Raw genomic sequence first — 15,904 nt, forward strand, 5'->3', positions numbered from 1 at the left:
ACGGCCGGCTCTGCAGGCATGTTCTGTTTCCAGGACAGTTTATACTACAAATCGCAGACTACAACCACCGTATTTCATAGTGTAGCCAAACTGCAGGTCTGCTGCCTGCTGCTACGAAAAGCCAATACTCAAGACGCAGGTGTTGACGTAAAGGAAAGTGGTTTATTTTCAGGTTCCACCACCTGGAAGATGGGGGACTCACATCTCAAAGCCCATCTCAGTGGAGGCAGAGGTTTTTATAAAGAAGGAAAGGGGAACAGAACAAAGAGATCAAGGAGGGGGTTGAAAAGTTCTCTACATGCGGACGAGCAGAGTCCATTCCAATAAGGCAAGTGATGGTTCAGTGTGCGTCAGCCTGGTTTAGTCATCCTGGACCCAGAGCTGAAGGTCAGCAAATCTCCCAGAGCTGGGATGCCTGACGGTCAGAGTCTTTATCTTTTAAAGTTAGTGTTCCCAGGATTCTTGTACAAACATGCTGTTCCTCTACAAGCTACATTATTAGTAGAGTCCCACTTACCGAAACAATGTCAAAAGAATGGAGGGGTGCACTACAATTTCCCTCCATTACAATAGGGTTCCGGAAAGAGCATATGGTTTCCAGCACCCCACCCCATGCATCTGCGGACTGGGGCAGAGGCAGCGCTACATTCCTTCTGGACAAACAGGTAGAAGCTGGCCAGACCTGGTCAGGGGACCTGAGCCTGCCCAGCACTCCGATTCGGGGCTAGAGCACTGCTGTCCAAGTTGTTTGGTTAATTAGTAACACAGGTTCCTGTAGGCTGGTCAGTGGCCACGGGTTCACTTGGCCATTCTGTGCAGGACACGATGTGTGAACCTCAGGTAAAATGCATTAGTGCTTCCGCTCCCATACACATCACGGAGGGCACAGTCCTGGTTTCTAAGTGAAAACAGGCTGCCTTCAGCAAACAGACAAGCTCATCTGGAGATGAGCAGTGGGCGGGTGGGGACATAACATCGACTCCAGGGGAACTGCCTCGCCTGGGGGACGGGGAAGGAACTGGTTCTTCTGGCGTGTGTGTGTATTAAATATGTATATGTTTATAAATACACATATTTACAAATATATACATAGTGCTGTGTAAACTGCACTCCCAGGGTGCAGGGGGTTCTGCCAGGTCCCCACGGCTCTGCCCTCACCTCGCCCAAGCTCACAGCCCTTGTGCTCTCTGCCAGACTCAGCCTTGACCCCGGCAGGCAGGAACTATCCCCAGGAAGGGCAGGACTTGAAAGGTAGCTCCTTCCAGAATCTCCTGTGGGCTCTGGTCACTTGTTCTGAGAGGAGGCTGCCCCCCCGCACCTTCCGGCCCACCTTATAGGCTCTGTCGCCTGTGTCCATCCCAGACCCAGCCACCAGCCTCCCTGCGTCCTCACTGTTCCCCCGCCTTGATCCAAACTGGCCAAGGGCCTTAGCCTGCCCAAGTTGGCTAGGTGACAGAGCTGCCACGACAGCTACGTGGACATACACAGCCCTGGTGGGGCTGAGAGAAGAGAGGGTAACCCTAGAAAGGAATCCCTAGAAAATCCTGGCTGGACTGACGACACAGAACGAGAAACATCTGACGAAAACGGAGCCACTGTGCTGTTTCCAGGAAGCTCCGGCCAAATACCTGGCGAGCACTGTAATTAGTGAGCAGGCTGGACATGGTGATTGTCCCCTGAGGTGGCTGTGCTGCCTTCCTTGGCCAGCCCAAAGGGCAAGTCCACGGCTTGACCGAGTCCTAGTATTTGTTTTCCATCAGGAGGATGCAGGGCGAAGGGATGCCCCATGGAGAGAGGTCAGGTGACTGCCCACACCCCAAATAAATTCTGTACTGGAGACTGACACATACACCTTAGCCCGGGGAAGATCCTCCTGGACCTGCTCCCACCAAAGCCCCTCCCACAGGGGCCATTCTCCCCAAGGAGATGGGACGGCATCCGGCAGATGGCACTAGCATAGGCTGACGGGGGCACTGGTCCTCAAGTGGGAGGACCTTGCTCCCTGGTGATGAGTGCCTGGTGTTCCAGGCACTGGGGGCCAGTTTCAAAGGAGGCAGAAGCAGCGGTATACTGGGGCGAACGCTGCGGGTGGGGAAGGAAAAGGAAAAGGCTAGTGGTGCAGGGATCTGCGTCCATCTCGAGATGCTGTCATTAATAGAGGAGTCCCAGCCACCGTCCCAAGTGCCAGATCGTCACCCTTCTCCTGAGCTCGATGAGGGTTTTAACATGATCCTTTGAAGACCTACACTTGCGAGTCCCTGGCTGAGTTACTTAGCTACTGAAACAAAGCTATGATAAACTGTCCCATTAAAAAGGGCTCTAACTTGGACAACACTGACACACATGTCCCCAGCACATCTGTGTTACCGAGTGGCCGATTTAAGCTAGGTCTGAAGGTGAATCACCCATCCCAACCTGCGTACTTCATCTCAACCCACACATTTCATCCAGGGCCCCCAGCAGAGAACTTCAGGCGGTGAAACGTCCAGGTGCTGGGAGAAGTTTAAGCACTCAGGTATTCCGGCCTCTAACACCAACAGGACCCAAGGCTCCTAGGCTCCGCTGATTCCGGGCTGGGGTAGAAAGCGTAGAAAATGAACCGGGAACACTGCAGCGCAGCCACGATCAGGAGAGCCAGCAAAGGCTCCGGGCACGGGAGCCCACACTGCAGAAGGAGCAGTGCGAGTGTCGCTCACACTCCACGCTACCACTGGACTTCATATACGCTCACCACATGGCCCGTCATCACAAGCACAGGTGCACATGCACACACACGCACATCTGCACACCCAGGGCCTCACACGCCCGGCTGCCAGGACTGGGAAAAGAAAATTCTGTCATTTAAGCTGCCACCCGTGGTACTTTGTTAGGACAGCCAAGCTAATACATGTGGGAAACGACTGGGATTTCCCATGACAAGAAGTATGAGAGTGACAACTCTTGTCACCTGTTCCCAGCGAGTTCACTTGACCCACCAGTCCGGATCTCCGAGGCACCTGTGGCTACAACGCCTGGCTCAGATGCGCCCAGCACCGGCTCCAGGGCCACTGAAGCCACTGGCATTGTCTACGTGCACATCAGCCCAAGTGCCTCGTGTTTCATAACCAACATGGAACCACTGAGATGCTGGCTAGGAGGCAAAGATTGCGACAGCCTGTCTCTACCCACGCTGTCCCTGTGCTGGGCTAGGTCCCTGCAGTAACACGTGCCCTGGCTAGAAGTGGGCAGGCCAGCCAGGGCACCGCAATGTGTGCCCTCCACACACGCACACTGGAGTGACACCACGCTGAGGGACCCCAGCCAGCGGTGGAAGATTCTAGCAACACCTGCAGCCAGGAAAGCACAAGGGGAGGAGGTGACTGCTCCAAGGGGAGAGGGTGCTGGCAGCTCCAAGAACCCGGCGGCCCCGTCACTAGTCAGCATGATGGCGGGCGCTCCTGAAGGTGCGCTCCCATGCTGGTGTGCTTCCATGGACTGTACTGTGGAAAGAGTAATGAACCGCCATTCCAAAGGGCTGTGACAGCACCCTCGCGACACACCAGAGTTGCATTCTCCATAGAACACGTAAGCACCTCCATGCACAACAGAGCCTGCTGGCCGCAGAGAAACATGCATTGCAGACACATCCCACGCTTATCTCTTTCCTCAAAGTTTCTGCAACTTGTGATAACAGAAGTGGGAGACTTTGTGCTCACACACGGTGAGGGCGCAGTCTACCCTCAGTCACTGCGGATGTTCTCAGAGACCGGGGTGAGGAGGGAAAGCAAATGGGACTGTCTGAGGCGTCGGCCCCCAAACGTCACGTGGCCAGAACTCTGTACCACGGCCCCTGAGAAGGCTGAATGCAGCCTCCCGCTGGTTCTGGGGACAACCACTGCTCAGGGTGGGTCTCCCACTGAACTCTGTGAGGGCGACGCTGCAGCCTGGGTGCTGTGGGTGAGAACTCGGGCAGGGCCTGTGTGTGTGCACCTGCCAGCTGGCAGCTCAGGCCCAGCTCCCCAGGAGTTGCGCACAAGGACAGGTGAGCTGAACACCACCTGTGTGACAGTCAGACAGCATCAGCCAGAGGGAGGAGTTCTGAGTTACAGGAGGCCAGGAGGACAGGTCCCGAGGGGGCAATTAGTTTCTTTTGTCTTAGTAAGGAAGGAAATAGGACTCCTATCTATGCAAGTTAGATTAATTTTACATCTGAATGAAGCATCTGTCAAAAAGATGGCAGGCCTAGTTGAGCACACGGGAGGTGGACGAACCACTGATAGGCGTGGGGCCTGGGGGACAGGTGGAGCCTGGAGTAATGGGGGCACTACAGCAAACATGAACACGAGACCCTGGGGCACAGAGGTGCTGGGGCCGACCTGCTGTGCCACCAGAGGGCAAATGCCAGAGGCCAGGAGCTCCCAGCCTGCTCCCAGCCCATAGGGTCCCCACATGCAGGCAGGAACTGAAGGAAACTACTCAGCAACTCAAGGGATGCGTCTCAGAACAAAGGCCCTGTGAGGCCACAGAGAGGCGGTGCCCAGAACGACACAACAGACAAGTCAACCACCCTAAGTAGTTTACCTCCCCAAAGGGCAGCCTGTGCACCAAGGGCAGGGCACGGCCAAGCGAGATGCAGACAGGCAGGGGCGGCTGCTAGAGGGAGAGGCAGGGACAACGCTGCCAGGGAATGCAGGGTGTGGTCCCTGTCCCAGAGAGAAGACACAGTGGGTGGGCTTGAACAGGTGGGGAAACTGAGGCCCAGTGAGGCAGCTTCCCAAGGTCCACTAGCTGGTCAGAGCAAAAGCCAAGGATCAAGGAAAAGATAAGAAGAGGGTTCCCTGAGGGGGAACCCCCCAGGCCCAGCACGTAGTCCCTCCTGCATGCACCTCCCACACTTGGACACTGGCATGACTTAGCGACCATGCCTCTGACGTGGACACCCCAGCCTGGTCTGCGGCCCAGGGCTCCGGACACGTTTTGCCAACAGCATAAATGGCAACCCACAGCCATACAAAACCACCACCCAAACTGAGCCCCACCAGCCTGTTCATGTCCGGCCTTTCCTGCTTAGAGGATGACTCTGTCCCTCAGATCTGGCTTGGTCAGTAGACACACATGTTGGAGTCATATTTGCCACCTCTCTTACCAATTTCTTTGGCTCCACCTTCAAAACAAGTCCAGAATCCAAGACCCCTTCTCCCTCCAAGGTGCAACATGGCAGCTCCCACCCTGGCCCTCCACACACTGCCAGACCCCACCCTTTGGTGCTCTAAGCAGCTGTGCATGGCTGCTGAGTCACCCTCTGACTCCAGGTCTCCCTGCCCAACCTCTGCTGGAAACACTGGCCTCTCTCTCTTCTTTTACCACACCAGGCACCCCAGCACCTCTGCAGGGCTGGATCCAGAACCTCATTCACACACCCACCCCCTGGCCATGCAGGAGGGTCCATGCTAGACTTCTAGAGGGGTGAGGAGGAAGTGAGCCAGAGGGGTGAGGAGGCACTGAGCCAGACAGGTGTATTGACCCATCACCAAAACTGGGAGGGGCACTCCTGTGACAGGAGCTATGAATGAGGCCAGATCAGCTGGAGTCTGGGCGTGGGAGGACATGGGCTTATCTTCGGAATGGAACGTGCATCAGGGCTCAGGAGTCGTTGGAGGGGAGGTTCCTGGGGTTGGGTCTTGTGTGCTCCTCACACACACCCTGGGAGGCTGGCCTTGTCACCTCCAAGCTCGTGCCCTGCGGGACAGACTGGAGATGCACTACCTACATTCCGCAGAAAGGTCTCCAGGGCAGTGTGACATAAACAGCAAAACCTTGCCCAGGGAATTAATCTTATTTTTTACTGTTACTTATTTAAAAACTAATAATAAAGCCAGTTATTTTTGAGACTCCTGATTTAGCATAGACAGAATACTCTAAAATTGGGAAGCCAACATCTGATGCCGTGAGCTGTCTGGGCCCCTGCACCTCAGCCTGTCCCGGCAGGAAGTGGTCTGCAGAGTCACGTAGACACATTCAAGTCTACTGGGGCCACTTTCTCCTGATGCAGCGAGAGAAAAAGAGACGTCTAATTTTATTTTTCCTTTTAAAGAAAAAGCAACTTAGAAAAAGCACAGCAATCCTCACAGGAGTCCCATCAGCTGGCACAATCAAGCAGTTTCCTTAGAAAACGCCACCACCAGCCACAGAAGCCTGGAGCTGAGCCTGGAAAGAGCGTCAGAGGTTCAGCCCTGGACCCGACGTGGCACAGATGCAAACCCAGCAACCCGCCCGAGAGGTTTTCCTCTGTGCTTGTCCCCAGTCACCACACAGGTCTGTCAGGTACAGGATGCCACTGGTCCTCACCCGATGCCTCATTCGGCACGGCAGACACAGTAATCTTCACATTAATTCTAACAGAGCACTTCAAAGCAAAAGTGAAACAAAGAGCCCATGTTCTGAACAGTCGAGGTCAGCTTCATCTTGTGACACACACCACTGCCCTGATGAAAAAGCTTCCTCTTTACAAAAAGACAAACACGAAGGTGGCTGGAGAGCCAAGGTGTCAACATGGGGGTGGGGTGGGAGTGACTGGAGGGGGGCCAGGGAGTGCAGGTCACGGCCAAGGGGCAGCTTTAGTGAGGACAACACATGGTGTATGTTGGGTACCTGGGCTTCTTTGGTGACTTGCCTGAATTCACATGGACTCATTTGCCTTTTTCTTACTAACACGCTGATGTTGACTGTCTTCCTGTCCCTAGATGTCAACTGTATTCCACTCTGAGGCTTGGGCACACCTGTGCGACTTAGGATAACCTGTGCCCCACTCGGGAAAACTCCTTCCAGACCCCATGCTTATTGCTACATGCGTGCTATTTCGTCTTAGCTACCCCACTCACATCTAAAATTAAATGTAGCTTTTCTACAACAGCTATTTTTGTCTTTCAAACCCTCAGCCAGCCCCAACATCCCCACCATCCCCATCATTACTATTCAAGAGCTCTCAACTCAAATCTTAGCACTCATTGTCCAATCTGGAGGCTTCTGCAAAATGAGTGCATTTCAGTAACTCCTTCTGAGTTTACAAGTCTGTCCCGCACCCCAGTGGCAAAGCGATCTTCCTGAATGGCCACACTGACCATTCTCAATGCACTGAGGATGAGGGTGGATCTTGGGAGGCAGCAATAGAGGTCCACACAGTTCTTCATGGGTCAGCACCTCTGGGTGTAAGTAACCCTCCAGATGACACTCTAAACCTGGGAACCCCCCATGGAAGTCCCCAACTGGCAGACAGTCCTTGCCCATCTGCCCTTCAGCCAGCAGGCCAGAGCCTTCATGCTGGCTGGCCTTGCCTGGTTCAGGCCCGTGCGTGGCTCCGACATCAACACTGGTGGCTCCACAGGCCCAGAGTGTGCGTGCCCCAGGCGCTGGGACCCGGGAGACAGCCCAAGGCAGTGAGGCCCATCATCTAGCTGGTGAGTGAAGCATGAAATAAACCCCCAGTAAGCGGTCAACGCAGTGGGCAGCACGGGGCACCTCCAGGTGAAGGGAGCAGAGACCATGGCACTGGGGACCCTGAAGCAGCTGAACAGAGCATGCAGTCCACAGTCAAGAGTCTTTGGCCCCAAGGACATGCATAAGCAGATGAGCACAAAAGCCTCCACCTGAGGGCCAAGGAAGCAGACCTTTGGGGACATCAGCAGCCACCTGCCACAGGTCTCCAAGGAAAACTATGACCCAGATGCAAACCACAGTGCTCACTGGCTAGAGGCCGAGCCACAAGACACAGGAGGGTGGGGGAACGCCACAAATGAGCAGACAATAGGTGTCTGGGTAAGGTGGGCATACCTGGGGTGAGCATCTTTTCTCCAGGGGGGTTGAGAAAGGTGTCGATAATGACTGGTGGGATTCAAGCAAAGGCTGAGGAAGTGCAGGGGGAGCATGCAAAGGGTCCCACAGGGGGAAGGCCAGTGCAAAGGCTCTGGGGCTAGAGGGCTGGGCCTGTGGAAGGGGTAGGGGTGGGGGGAAAGGGGGCCAGGCAGGTGGTGTGAACAGAGGTAAAGGGCGCAGGCAGGACAGCCATGTGGGACACCGATGTCCCATCCCTGCTTTAGGGCGATGGCATCCTGGGTGTCCCTCCCTCCCCTGAACGCTCTTCCTGTCTTCTCACTTCTCCATTTCTATAAAATCTCATCTCCCAGGGGGAGCCGGGGAGAGTAAATGGGCTGAGATGTGGGACCCTCACCCCAAGAGTGGGCATTCAGTGCCTGACCTACACCAGGCCCTCAGCCCATTGGCATTCCTGGCTGTCTTGGGCGCCAGGGTCACTTCTGAGCAGCTCAGCCTCCCAGGCAGGCCACGGAGCAGCAGGCCCCACCGGGTGTCCAATGCTGGTCTTGACCTCCAGATCTTAGGGGCCCTGTGTGGGACATAGCACAGAGAGGCTCAGCTCTATGTTGTCATCCTAGGGGTTTGAAGTATCAAAATTGTGAAATGTTTTTTAAAAAGTGTGTAAGTGGAAAATAATTTTTTAGGGAAAGTCACTCCTCTGGCTCCGAGACGGAAATATGACCCTTAAGTGGAAAACAGCTGCAGTCCCACGGGCACCTGCAGCACGCCCCAACACGGGGCGAGGCCGGCGGCTCCGGCCAGGGTGGTCTGTGGTAGCTTGTGGACTGTCACCAAAAGCAACAGAGCCCAGCAAAGCGTGCCCGCGGGGGTGGGAAGCCACCTGCCACGTGGCCGTGTAACAACAGCACCGAAGCACTGCAGCTCTCAGAGCACCTACGCTCACAAGACTGCAACGTGGATAAAATGCCAAGGAACAGGCCACTAGCCTTTTTTAAAAACCGAATTTATTGGGGTAACACTGGTTAATAAAATTATATAGGGCTCAAGTGTACAGTTCTGTAATACATCATTTGCATATTGTATTGTGTGTTCACCACCCAAAGTCAAGTCTCCTTCCACCACCATTTATCCCCCCTTTACCCTCTTCAACCTTTCTCCCACCTTCCTTCCCCTCTGGGAATCAGCCCTGTTGTGTCTAAGAAGTTTTTTGTTTGTTTGTTTTTGTATAATCCCTTCTCCTTTTTCACCCAGTCCCCCAACTCCCCTCCCCTGTGACAGCTGTCAGTCTGTTCTCTGTATCCATGAGTGCGTAAAAAAGCCGTGGTACATTCACACAATGGAATTCTACTCAGCCGTAAAAAAGAAGGAAATCCCACCTTCTGTGACAGCACGGAGGGACTGGAGAGCATATGCTAAGTGAAATAAGTCAGTCAGAGAAAGACAAATACCGTATGTTTTCATTTGTATGAGGAATGTAATCAACATGGCCCTGGGAGGGGCACAGCGACTTGGGCTCGAGAAGGACAGACACTATGGTCACATTTAACATGTTATTTCCAAACACATTCTCTCCTCTGGGCTCATTTTCAAAACACTGCACTTCACAGCTAAACTGCGGGCTTGTGGAACACCAGAAATGTTAGAAACACAGCTCGGGCAAGGCCAGGCTGCTCTAACCCACCCCCACAAACCCACGGGAGCTCCGGGGCATCCGTGGAGGCTTCCGCCTGCTTCGGGAATGGTGGCACCTCGCCCTGCTGTGTCAGCTGACAGTCCCGGGGGCAAGGAGACAGGGCAGCAGGGCTGTCAGGAGGCTCCGGGTCTTCGGGGCAGGTGGGTGGGACAGAGACGGGGCTTTGTGGAGCATGGTTTTGTGGGAGCCTTGCTCAGACTCACCTGAGGAGAGCCCAGGGCACCTCCTCAGATGGTCTCCATCGTCAGGGACAGGCCCTCCCGGAGCCTTGAGGCCTGTGGGCCTGGCAGGGAGGGCAGGGTGCCCAGCTCCTGCAGTGCACTTTTGAGTGACTGCTGTTTTAGGGACGAAATCCTGATTTTTTAAAATGAGAAATAAGGCTGACTGTGCTTTGCTCAGTACTAAGAAATTAAAGAGGTTGTAAAACAAAACTGCGTGTATACACTTGTGTATATTTAATGCATGTGAGTACGTACGAGTATACTGTGTATATGTGTGTCTGTATATGTTTCTGTGTATGTTTGTACAATGTGTGTATGTATACTTCTGTGTTATTATGTAAAGTGTGTGTATATATACTTCGGTGTATGTGTGTGCATAAAATGTGTAAACAAGTGTATATACTTCTGGGTGTGTATGTACATAATGTGTGAGTGTATGTATATACTCACATATATAACACATACACAAATGTTGAAAATCCATACATCAGGACAGAAGAATATAAAAACTGAAAAGACAAGGTTTTTTCAACCTTGAATGTCCCTTCCCACCCTCAGCATTAGCCACAATCTAGCTTTATGTGTGCGCATCTCCATAAATTAGAATTGGTGAGTCAGAGAGAAAGCCAGTTCCCTGTGAGGTCAGGTCAGATGCCTGCACTGAGGTAGCCCTCGCTGGCCAGGACTCAGGATAGCACTGCCCCTGGGCCTGTCTCCTCACCTGGGACATGGGAACACAGCACCTGACCCTCCACTAACCCCCCTCCACTCAGCTGCACTGAGTAACCAGCATAAGGACACTGGGAATCTCCTGGATCCCACTGGGCTACAAATGTGCCCACAGAGGCATCACCATCAGACGCCCAGGTGGTCAGAGACCTGCGGCCTCCGGTGTCCACTTAGAGCCTTAGCCTCTCGGGTATCCAGGGAGGGCAAGGCCTTCTCTGTTCTCCCATGGGACACACGCTGTCCTGGAAATCCTCCATCCCATGTTTCCCTGGGGTTTTGTTACCCCTCAAGAACACCAGTTTCAGGCCAGGTCACCTCCCATTTATCTATCCCTCCACACCCCTGGAAGAGAGCTGGGGTCACAGCAGGTGCTGGATGAAGAGCTGCTCCTAGTTTTGGAGCCTCAGGCATGGAGTAACCAGATACAAGGGGCAGCAGGGTGGGTGCAGTGGGCACAGCTGGCAGGGCCCAGGAGTCTGGCAGGTCAGGGGAGCAGGAGGGAAATGCCAGTCCTGGTCTGTGTGCATGGGGGTGGGAGGCACTGACGCCAAGGGCAGGATGTCAAGACCAGTAGTGGCGGAGAGTGTGCAACGCGTGGGATTCCGTGCTCCAGAATGGCCACACCTAACTCAGGACCTAGGGTAGAGACCAACCAAGGTGTCTGCTGCTTTTCTTTTTTTCTTTTTAATCAAAACTCAGGCATTCTGATAAGGACTCAAAAGACCGCTCACTTCTGGGTAAATTCCATGCAGGGCCACTAAATGCAGGTCTGTTGAGAGGGAGTCTCCCTAGACTCAACCCTCCTGGTAATCCTCTCTGGGGATTAGGCCGGGGGAGGGGTGCTCTCCTCAGCCCCCACCCTCCCAGGACTCAGTTCTAAAGTGCACAGGAAGCCAGTCTGCTTTCCAGGAAGTAAGTACTCACTGACTCTGGTACAGGGAGTTCAGAAAAGAGGAAACTTCAAGCTGAAGTGGGATGCGCTCACATCCCACTGGATGGGCTCCAGCGGGAAGTACCCAAAAACCCGGCTGATATAAAACCACTTCAGAAGTAACAAATCACCATGTGACTAACCAGTATTATAATTATTCATGGTTTTCGGATCTTACTGTGTTGTTTTCTGTCCAATGAGATGCTTAAGCTCTTCGCAAAATCTGCAGTTAAATGACAGATGGACTGGTCATTAATTCATAGGCTCACAATGGCCCTTCCCCAGCAGCAAATGCTACTGGCAGGTAAGTACAGGTGTCCTTACTGGTTTATCTTAACCAGAATTTACATGACTGTCTGAGCACTCTCGGTGTCTCAGTCATTGCTGAATCCATTTATTTATTGACTTGGGAGGCAGGGTTTCTTTGCTTGGATAGGCCAATTCACTCTGTGGAAACTTTATGCTAAAATGCAGTAGACAACAGCAGAACGTTTGGCAGACAGAACGCTGTTTGGTGAAAAGCAAAATGGGTCTTCAGAGTGGGACCTGGAACATGAAGAGCAATGAGGAACTAAATACCCTCAGCCACACATTGCTGACATCTGAGCGGTAGCAATGAGTTTGCTACAAATACCTGTGATTATTCTGACAGCGGTCTCTGAAACATTGTGACAAGGCGTACACAAAGTATCCTGCCCTTCCTGGGATGCTAAAACATCCTACCCACCTGTTCTTTTTCTGAATGTCATCCAGATGCTGCCTGATATCTAAAACCAGGATCTCAAACTCATCTCAGTGAAGAACAGCCCGAAGAGCCCACAGGCATTGCTCCAAACCTCAATGTACAATTGTATGACCCCTGGTGGAGGGGAACTGGGGATTTCCTACTCTGCTCTGACATCCTCCCCTTTCACTTGTTTATTCACTTGCTTATTCAGCCAGCTGAGTCTCTGCAGTGGACCCACCCACTTGAGCGGTGAGCACACAGTTTGGAACAGGACATACAGCAGCAGCAGGTGGGCTGCAAATTTGACAGGGATATGGAGGTGGGCCTCCAGGAACCTCCAGGGAGAAGCAGAGAGGCGGGGAGAGAGTGCACAAGGAGAAGAGAGAGAAAGAGCCCTGTGGCAACTGGAGCCAACTGTGACAAGCCTGGGGGTGGGGAAGGGCCTGGAAGGGACCTTGGAAACCACCTGAAGGAGTCAGGGTTTGCTGGGTCCCCAGAGAACCTTGGAGGGTTCTAAGCTGCAGAGCAGAGGGAGAAGGAAGGCCCCCTGAACCACAGGAGTGGCAGGGGCAGGGCTTGTGGTGGGGGACCATTTAGGAGCATAGGAGAAGTGACTGCGTGTCCTAACCTCCAGCATGCTGGGCACAGCACCTGGTAGGTGATGAGTATGAGGCGAGAGTGAACGAGGCACTGGGAGACCACATGGCAGGCAGACACTGGCTCCAAACGTGCACAGGGATGGGGGCCCAACTGGGGACAACCTTGCCCTTTCCTATCACTAGAAGGGACACCACTCTCTCCATTCTCCTCCCTCTTTTCAATCTCTGCCCACAGTTTCCTCTGCCCTCCCGTGCCAACCAAACCCACCAAGAAGGCGCTTTGAGAAAAGGCAGGAGTCCCAGAAAATGATAGCTTAATGCTGACTTCAAGAACTTTCACTTTAACATCATTTCAGGTGAATTACTTTACACATTAAAAAATTCTCAATGTCCCGCCCAAAAGTTTGTCACAGTTGGAAACGTACTGCCCACCAACTAGACAACCACTTAAATCCCCAAACTGCGCCTGCTTCTGTGTACAGTTTTGGAGTCAAAAGAAAGGCCATACTGCAAGGTACCTTACAGAAATGCAAACACCACACACAACCAGAGTACAGTGATCTGACACAGCCAGACAGTCATTCCACCAGGTCGGGAACCACGGGAAGAAAAGGAAAAGGCCCTGGCCTGGCAGCTCAGTTGCTTCAATCCCCACCCAGGGAACATACAAAAATCAACCAATGAATGTATAAATGGGTGGGACAAGAAATCAATGTTTCTCTGTTTCTCTCTAAAATCAATCAGTAAATTAAAAAGAAAGCACGAAAGAAAGAAAAGAAAAAAGGAAAGAGGGAGGGAAAGGAAAGGAAAGGAAAGGAAGCAAGTGTGCAGCCACCCATCCCTCAGCTAGGACCAGATGATCCCAGAAATAAAACTAGATGGAGGCAAACGGCACACTGTTCCCTCCCAGGCTGGAACCGAAGTTGTATACAATTGATTCTGGTTACAGACTAGCCCCCAAGGGAGCGTCCCTTGCACACTCCCTGAAAACAACTTGCAAACAGAGGCGCAAATGCTCCTGCTGTTCATCTTCAGGGGACCCCACACAGCCCGCACTCCACAGTCTCTTGCATTGACTCAAGTAATCAACTAGGTCCCCACATACGAAGCTCATCAAGTGACAAAAATCACATGGGAGGGGGGTCCACCCCAGCACCGCATGGAGCCTGCACGCCACAGGAGTGGATAATGAGACCAGGCATCGAGGTGCGTGGACCGAGCGAGGGTTGCGGGTATCAGAGGAAGTGATGCGGGGATCAGGAAAAGAGGTGCAGGGGACAGGGAAAGAGGGTGCGGGGCTGGATTCGGGGTGCGGGGGCCCGGGGAAAGAGGATGAGGAGCCGGGCTCAGGGCATGGGCAGCGGGAAAATAGGTGAGGGGACCTAGGATAGAGCGAGGGCGGAGGGGACGCGGGATGCAGAATGAGGGCCGCAGAGCAGTGTAGCGGTCGCGGGCCGCGGGCGCCGGAGGGGCGGCAGCCGGGCTGGGCCTCGCCGGAGGACCCCTCCCCGCACCGCTCCTTGTCGCGCATCCCAGCCCCTTGGCGCGGCCCAGGCAGCGGGCTCGCAGGGCAGCGGCGGGAACCCACCTGGGCCTTGCGCAGGGCGCCGAGGCGCAGCTCGTGCACGAAGGGGTTCCGCCCCGGGGGCGCCAGCCGCCGCGCGTCGACGGCCCCCGCGCTGGAGGCGGGGGCATCCCGGGGACCGCGTCCCCGCAGTCTCATGGCTCCGCCGCCCTCCTTCAGGTGAGCCGGGGAAGCTGGGAGCGCCCGGCGCGGAGCGCGGAGAGGCGCAGAGCGGAGCACGGACCGGAGCGCAGAGCCAGGCGCGGGACAAGGATGCACGGCAGCTGGAGCGGGCCGGTGAGCGGCCGCGCAGGCGCGGGAGGGGCGGTAGCGTGACGTGGGCGGGGGGCGGTAACGGGGCGGGGCCGGGGTGGAGTTTTGCCTCAAGCCCCGCCCACCGCGGGCCCCGAGTAGCGGCCTCAGCCTGGACCTTCTCCTAGCAACCCGGGTTAGCTCTTGGCGGGGCCGCGGGACTAGCAGCGCGGGTTTTGAGGAGCGCCTAGGTCCTGGCTCGAGCGCCTCCCGTCTGGCTGGGCCACAGAGAACCACCCGTCGACCCGGTTCGGGGAGGAGGAGGTTCGGTGAGGCTCGCCACGTCGCCCCCTATGCCGCTCAGCTTCACGGCGGGGGACGCGGCCAGTGGTTCCACCACTGACCCACGCGGGGTCAGGTCAGTGGCTGGACCGTGTCCAGCACGCGAGCTACCTCATCTCCACTCTGGGTCTAGGTGCGAGGTGCGAGGCTGCCTCACCTCCCAAAATCTTGAGGCCCACGAGGAGCAGGGCCTGGCAAGGCCGCACATGTACGAGGCCATCGCATACTTGGTTCCATTAGGACTGCTCTCCAGAACCTGCTCTCCAGCTCCCGCCGCTTTTCTTCCCTCTACCTGGTCCTCATTCAGACTGCTGTTGTGAGGCGGTTTTGGGGAAGGAGTTTCTCGCTGCATTCTCCTAGGTCCATGCTAACTCTGCCTGCTAGGGTAGGCCTCATCCCAGACATGTGGGTCCACTCAAACCGCAGGGCCCACCCAGACGGTGGGACCAGGCAGGGGGTCCACAGAGGGGAGTCCAGTGGTTTGAATCAAATGATTCTTGTTCCCTAATTACTCTAGTTCGTGGAATTACTCTCCGAATGAAGGGGAGATATTTGGAGATCCCTAATTTATGGCACAGTATTAATTAGGGCAAAAGTGAAATAGCTCCATGTTCAAAGTTTGTAAATTTCAAAAAAAAAAAAAATCACCACAAACCTTTTCTAGGGAGAACAGCTAACTTTCTTGGCATGCCTCTCCTTGTGGCCCTGACAGTCAGGCATCAGTTGATGGGAGAGGGAGGTTGACGGGGACACAGTCCAGCAGCCCCTCTGTTCACACGTGGGCGTCTGACATCACGGGAAGGAGCCCCAGCTCTTCCTGCATTTTTCTAGGGCTGCAGGAAGGTCAGACCTCACTGGGGCTTCTGTTACCTGTAAGGCCCTCCAGTCTCATCCCTTCCTGGGCAGTGGGTCAGGGAGTGGCTCAGCTCTCTGATAACCCAGCTGAGACCCGTGCCTCTAACACAGTGAAGTATCACCATGCTGAGCCCCTTCTCTGTTTTAGTGGAGGGAGAGAATTGGGACTGAAGGAGAGG

The 15,904-nt window shown here is 54.5% G+C and overlaps 1 protein-coding gene across 1 annotated transcript in view; it reads right to left on the minus strand.

Annotated features, from left to right (window-relative positions):
• Positions 1–14,575, minus strand: part of LPCAT1 (lysophosphatidylcholine acyltransferase 1) — a 40,921-nt gene extending 26,346 nt beyond the window's left edge. The window contains exon 1 of the mRNA XM_053913652.2: positions 14,301–14,575. Within this exon, the coding sequence (XP_053769627.1) occupies positions 14,301–14,435 (135 nt within the window). The 5' untranslated portion in view covers positions 14,436–14,575. The remainder of the gene's footprint in view (positions 1–14,300) is intronic.
• Between the last annotated feature and the right edge of the window lie 1,329 nt (positions 14,576–15,904).

This window comes from Desmodus rotundus, chromosome 1 (assembly GCF_022682495.2).
Source record: "Desmodus rotundus isolate HL8 chromosome 1, HLdesRot8A.1, whole genome shotgun sequence".
Taxonomy (NCBI): Eukaryota; Metazoa; Chordata; class Mammalia; order Chiroptera; family Phyllostomidae; genus Desmodus; species Desmodus rotundus.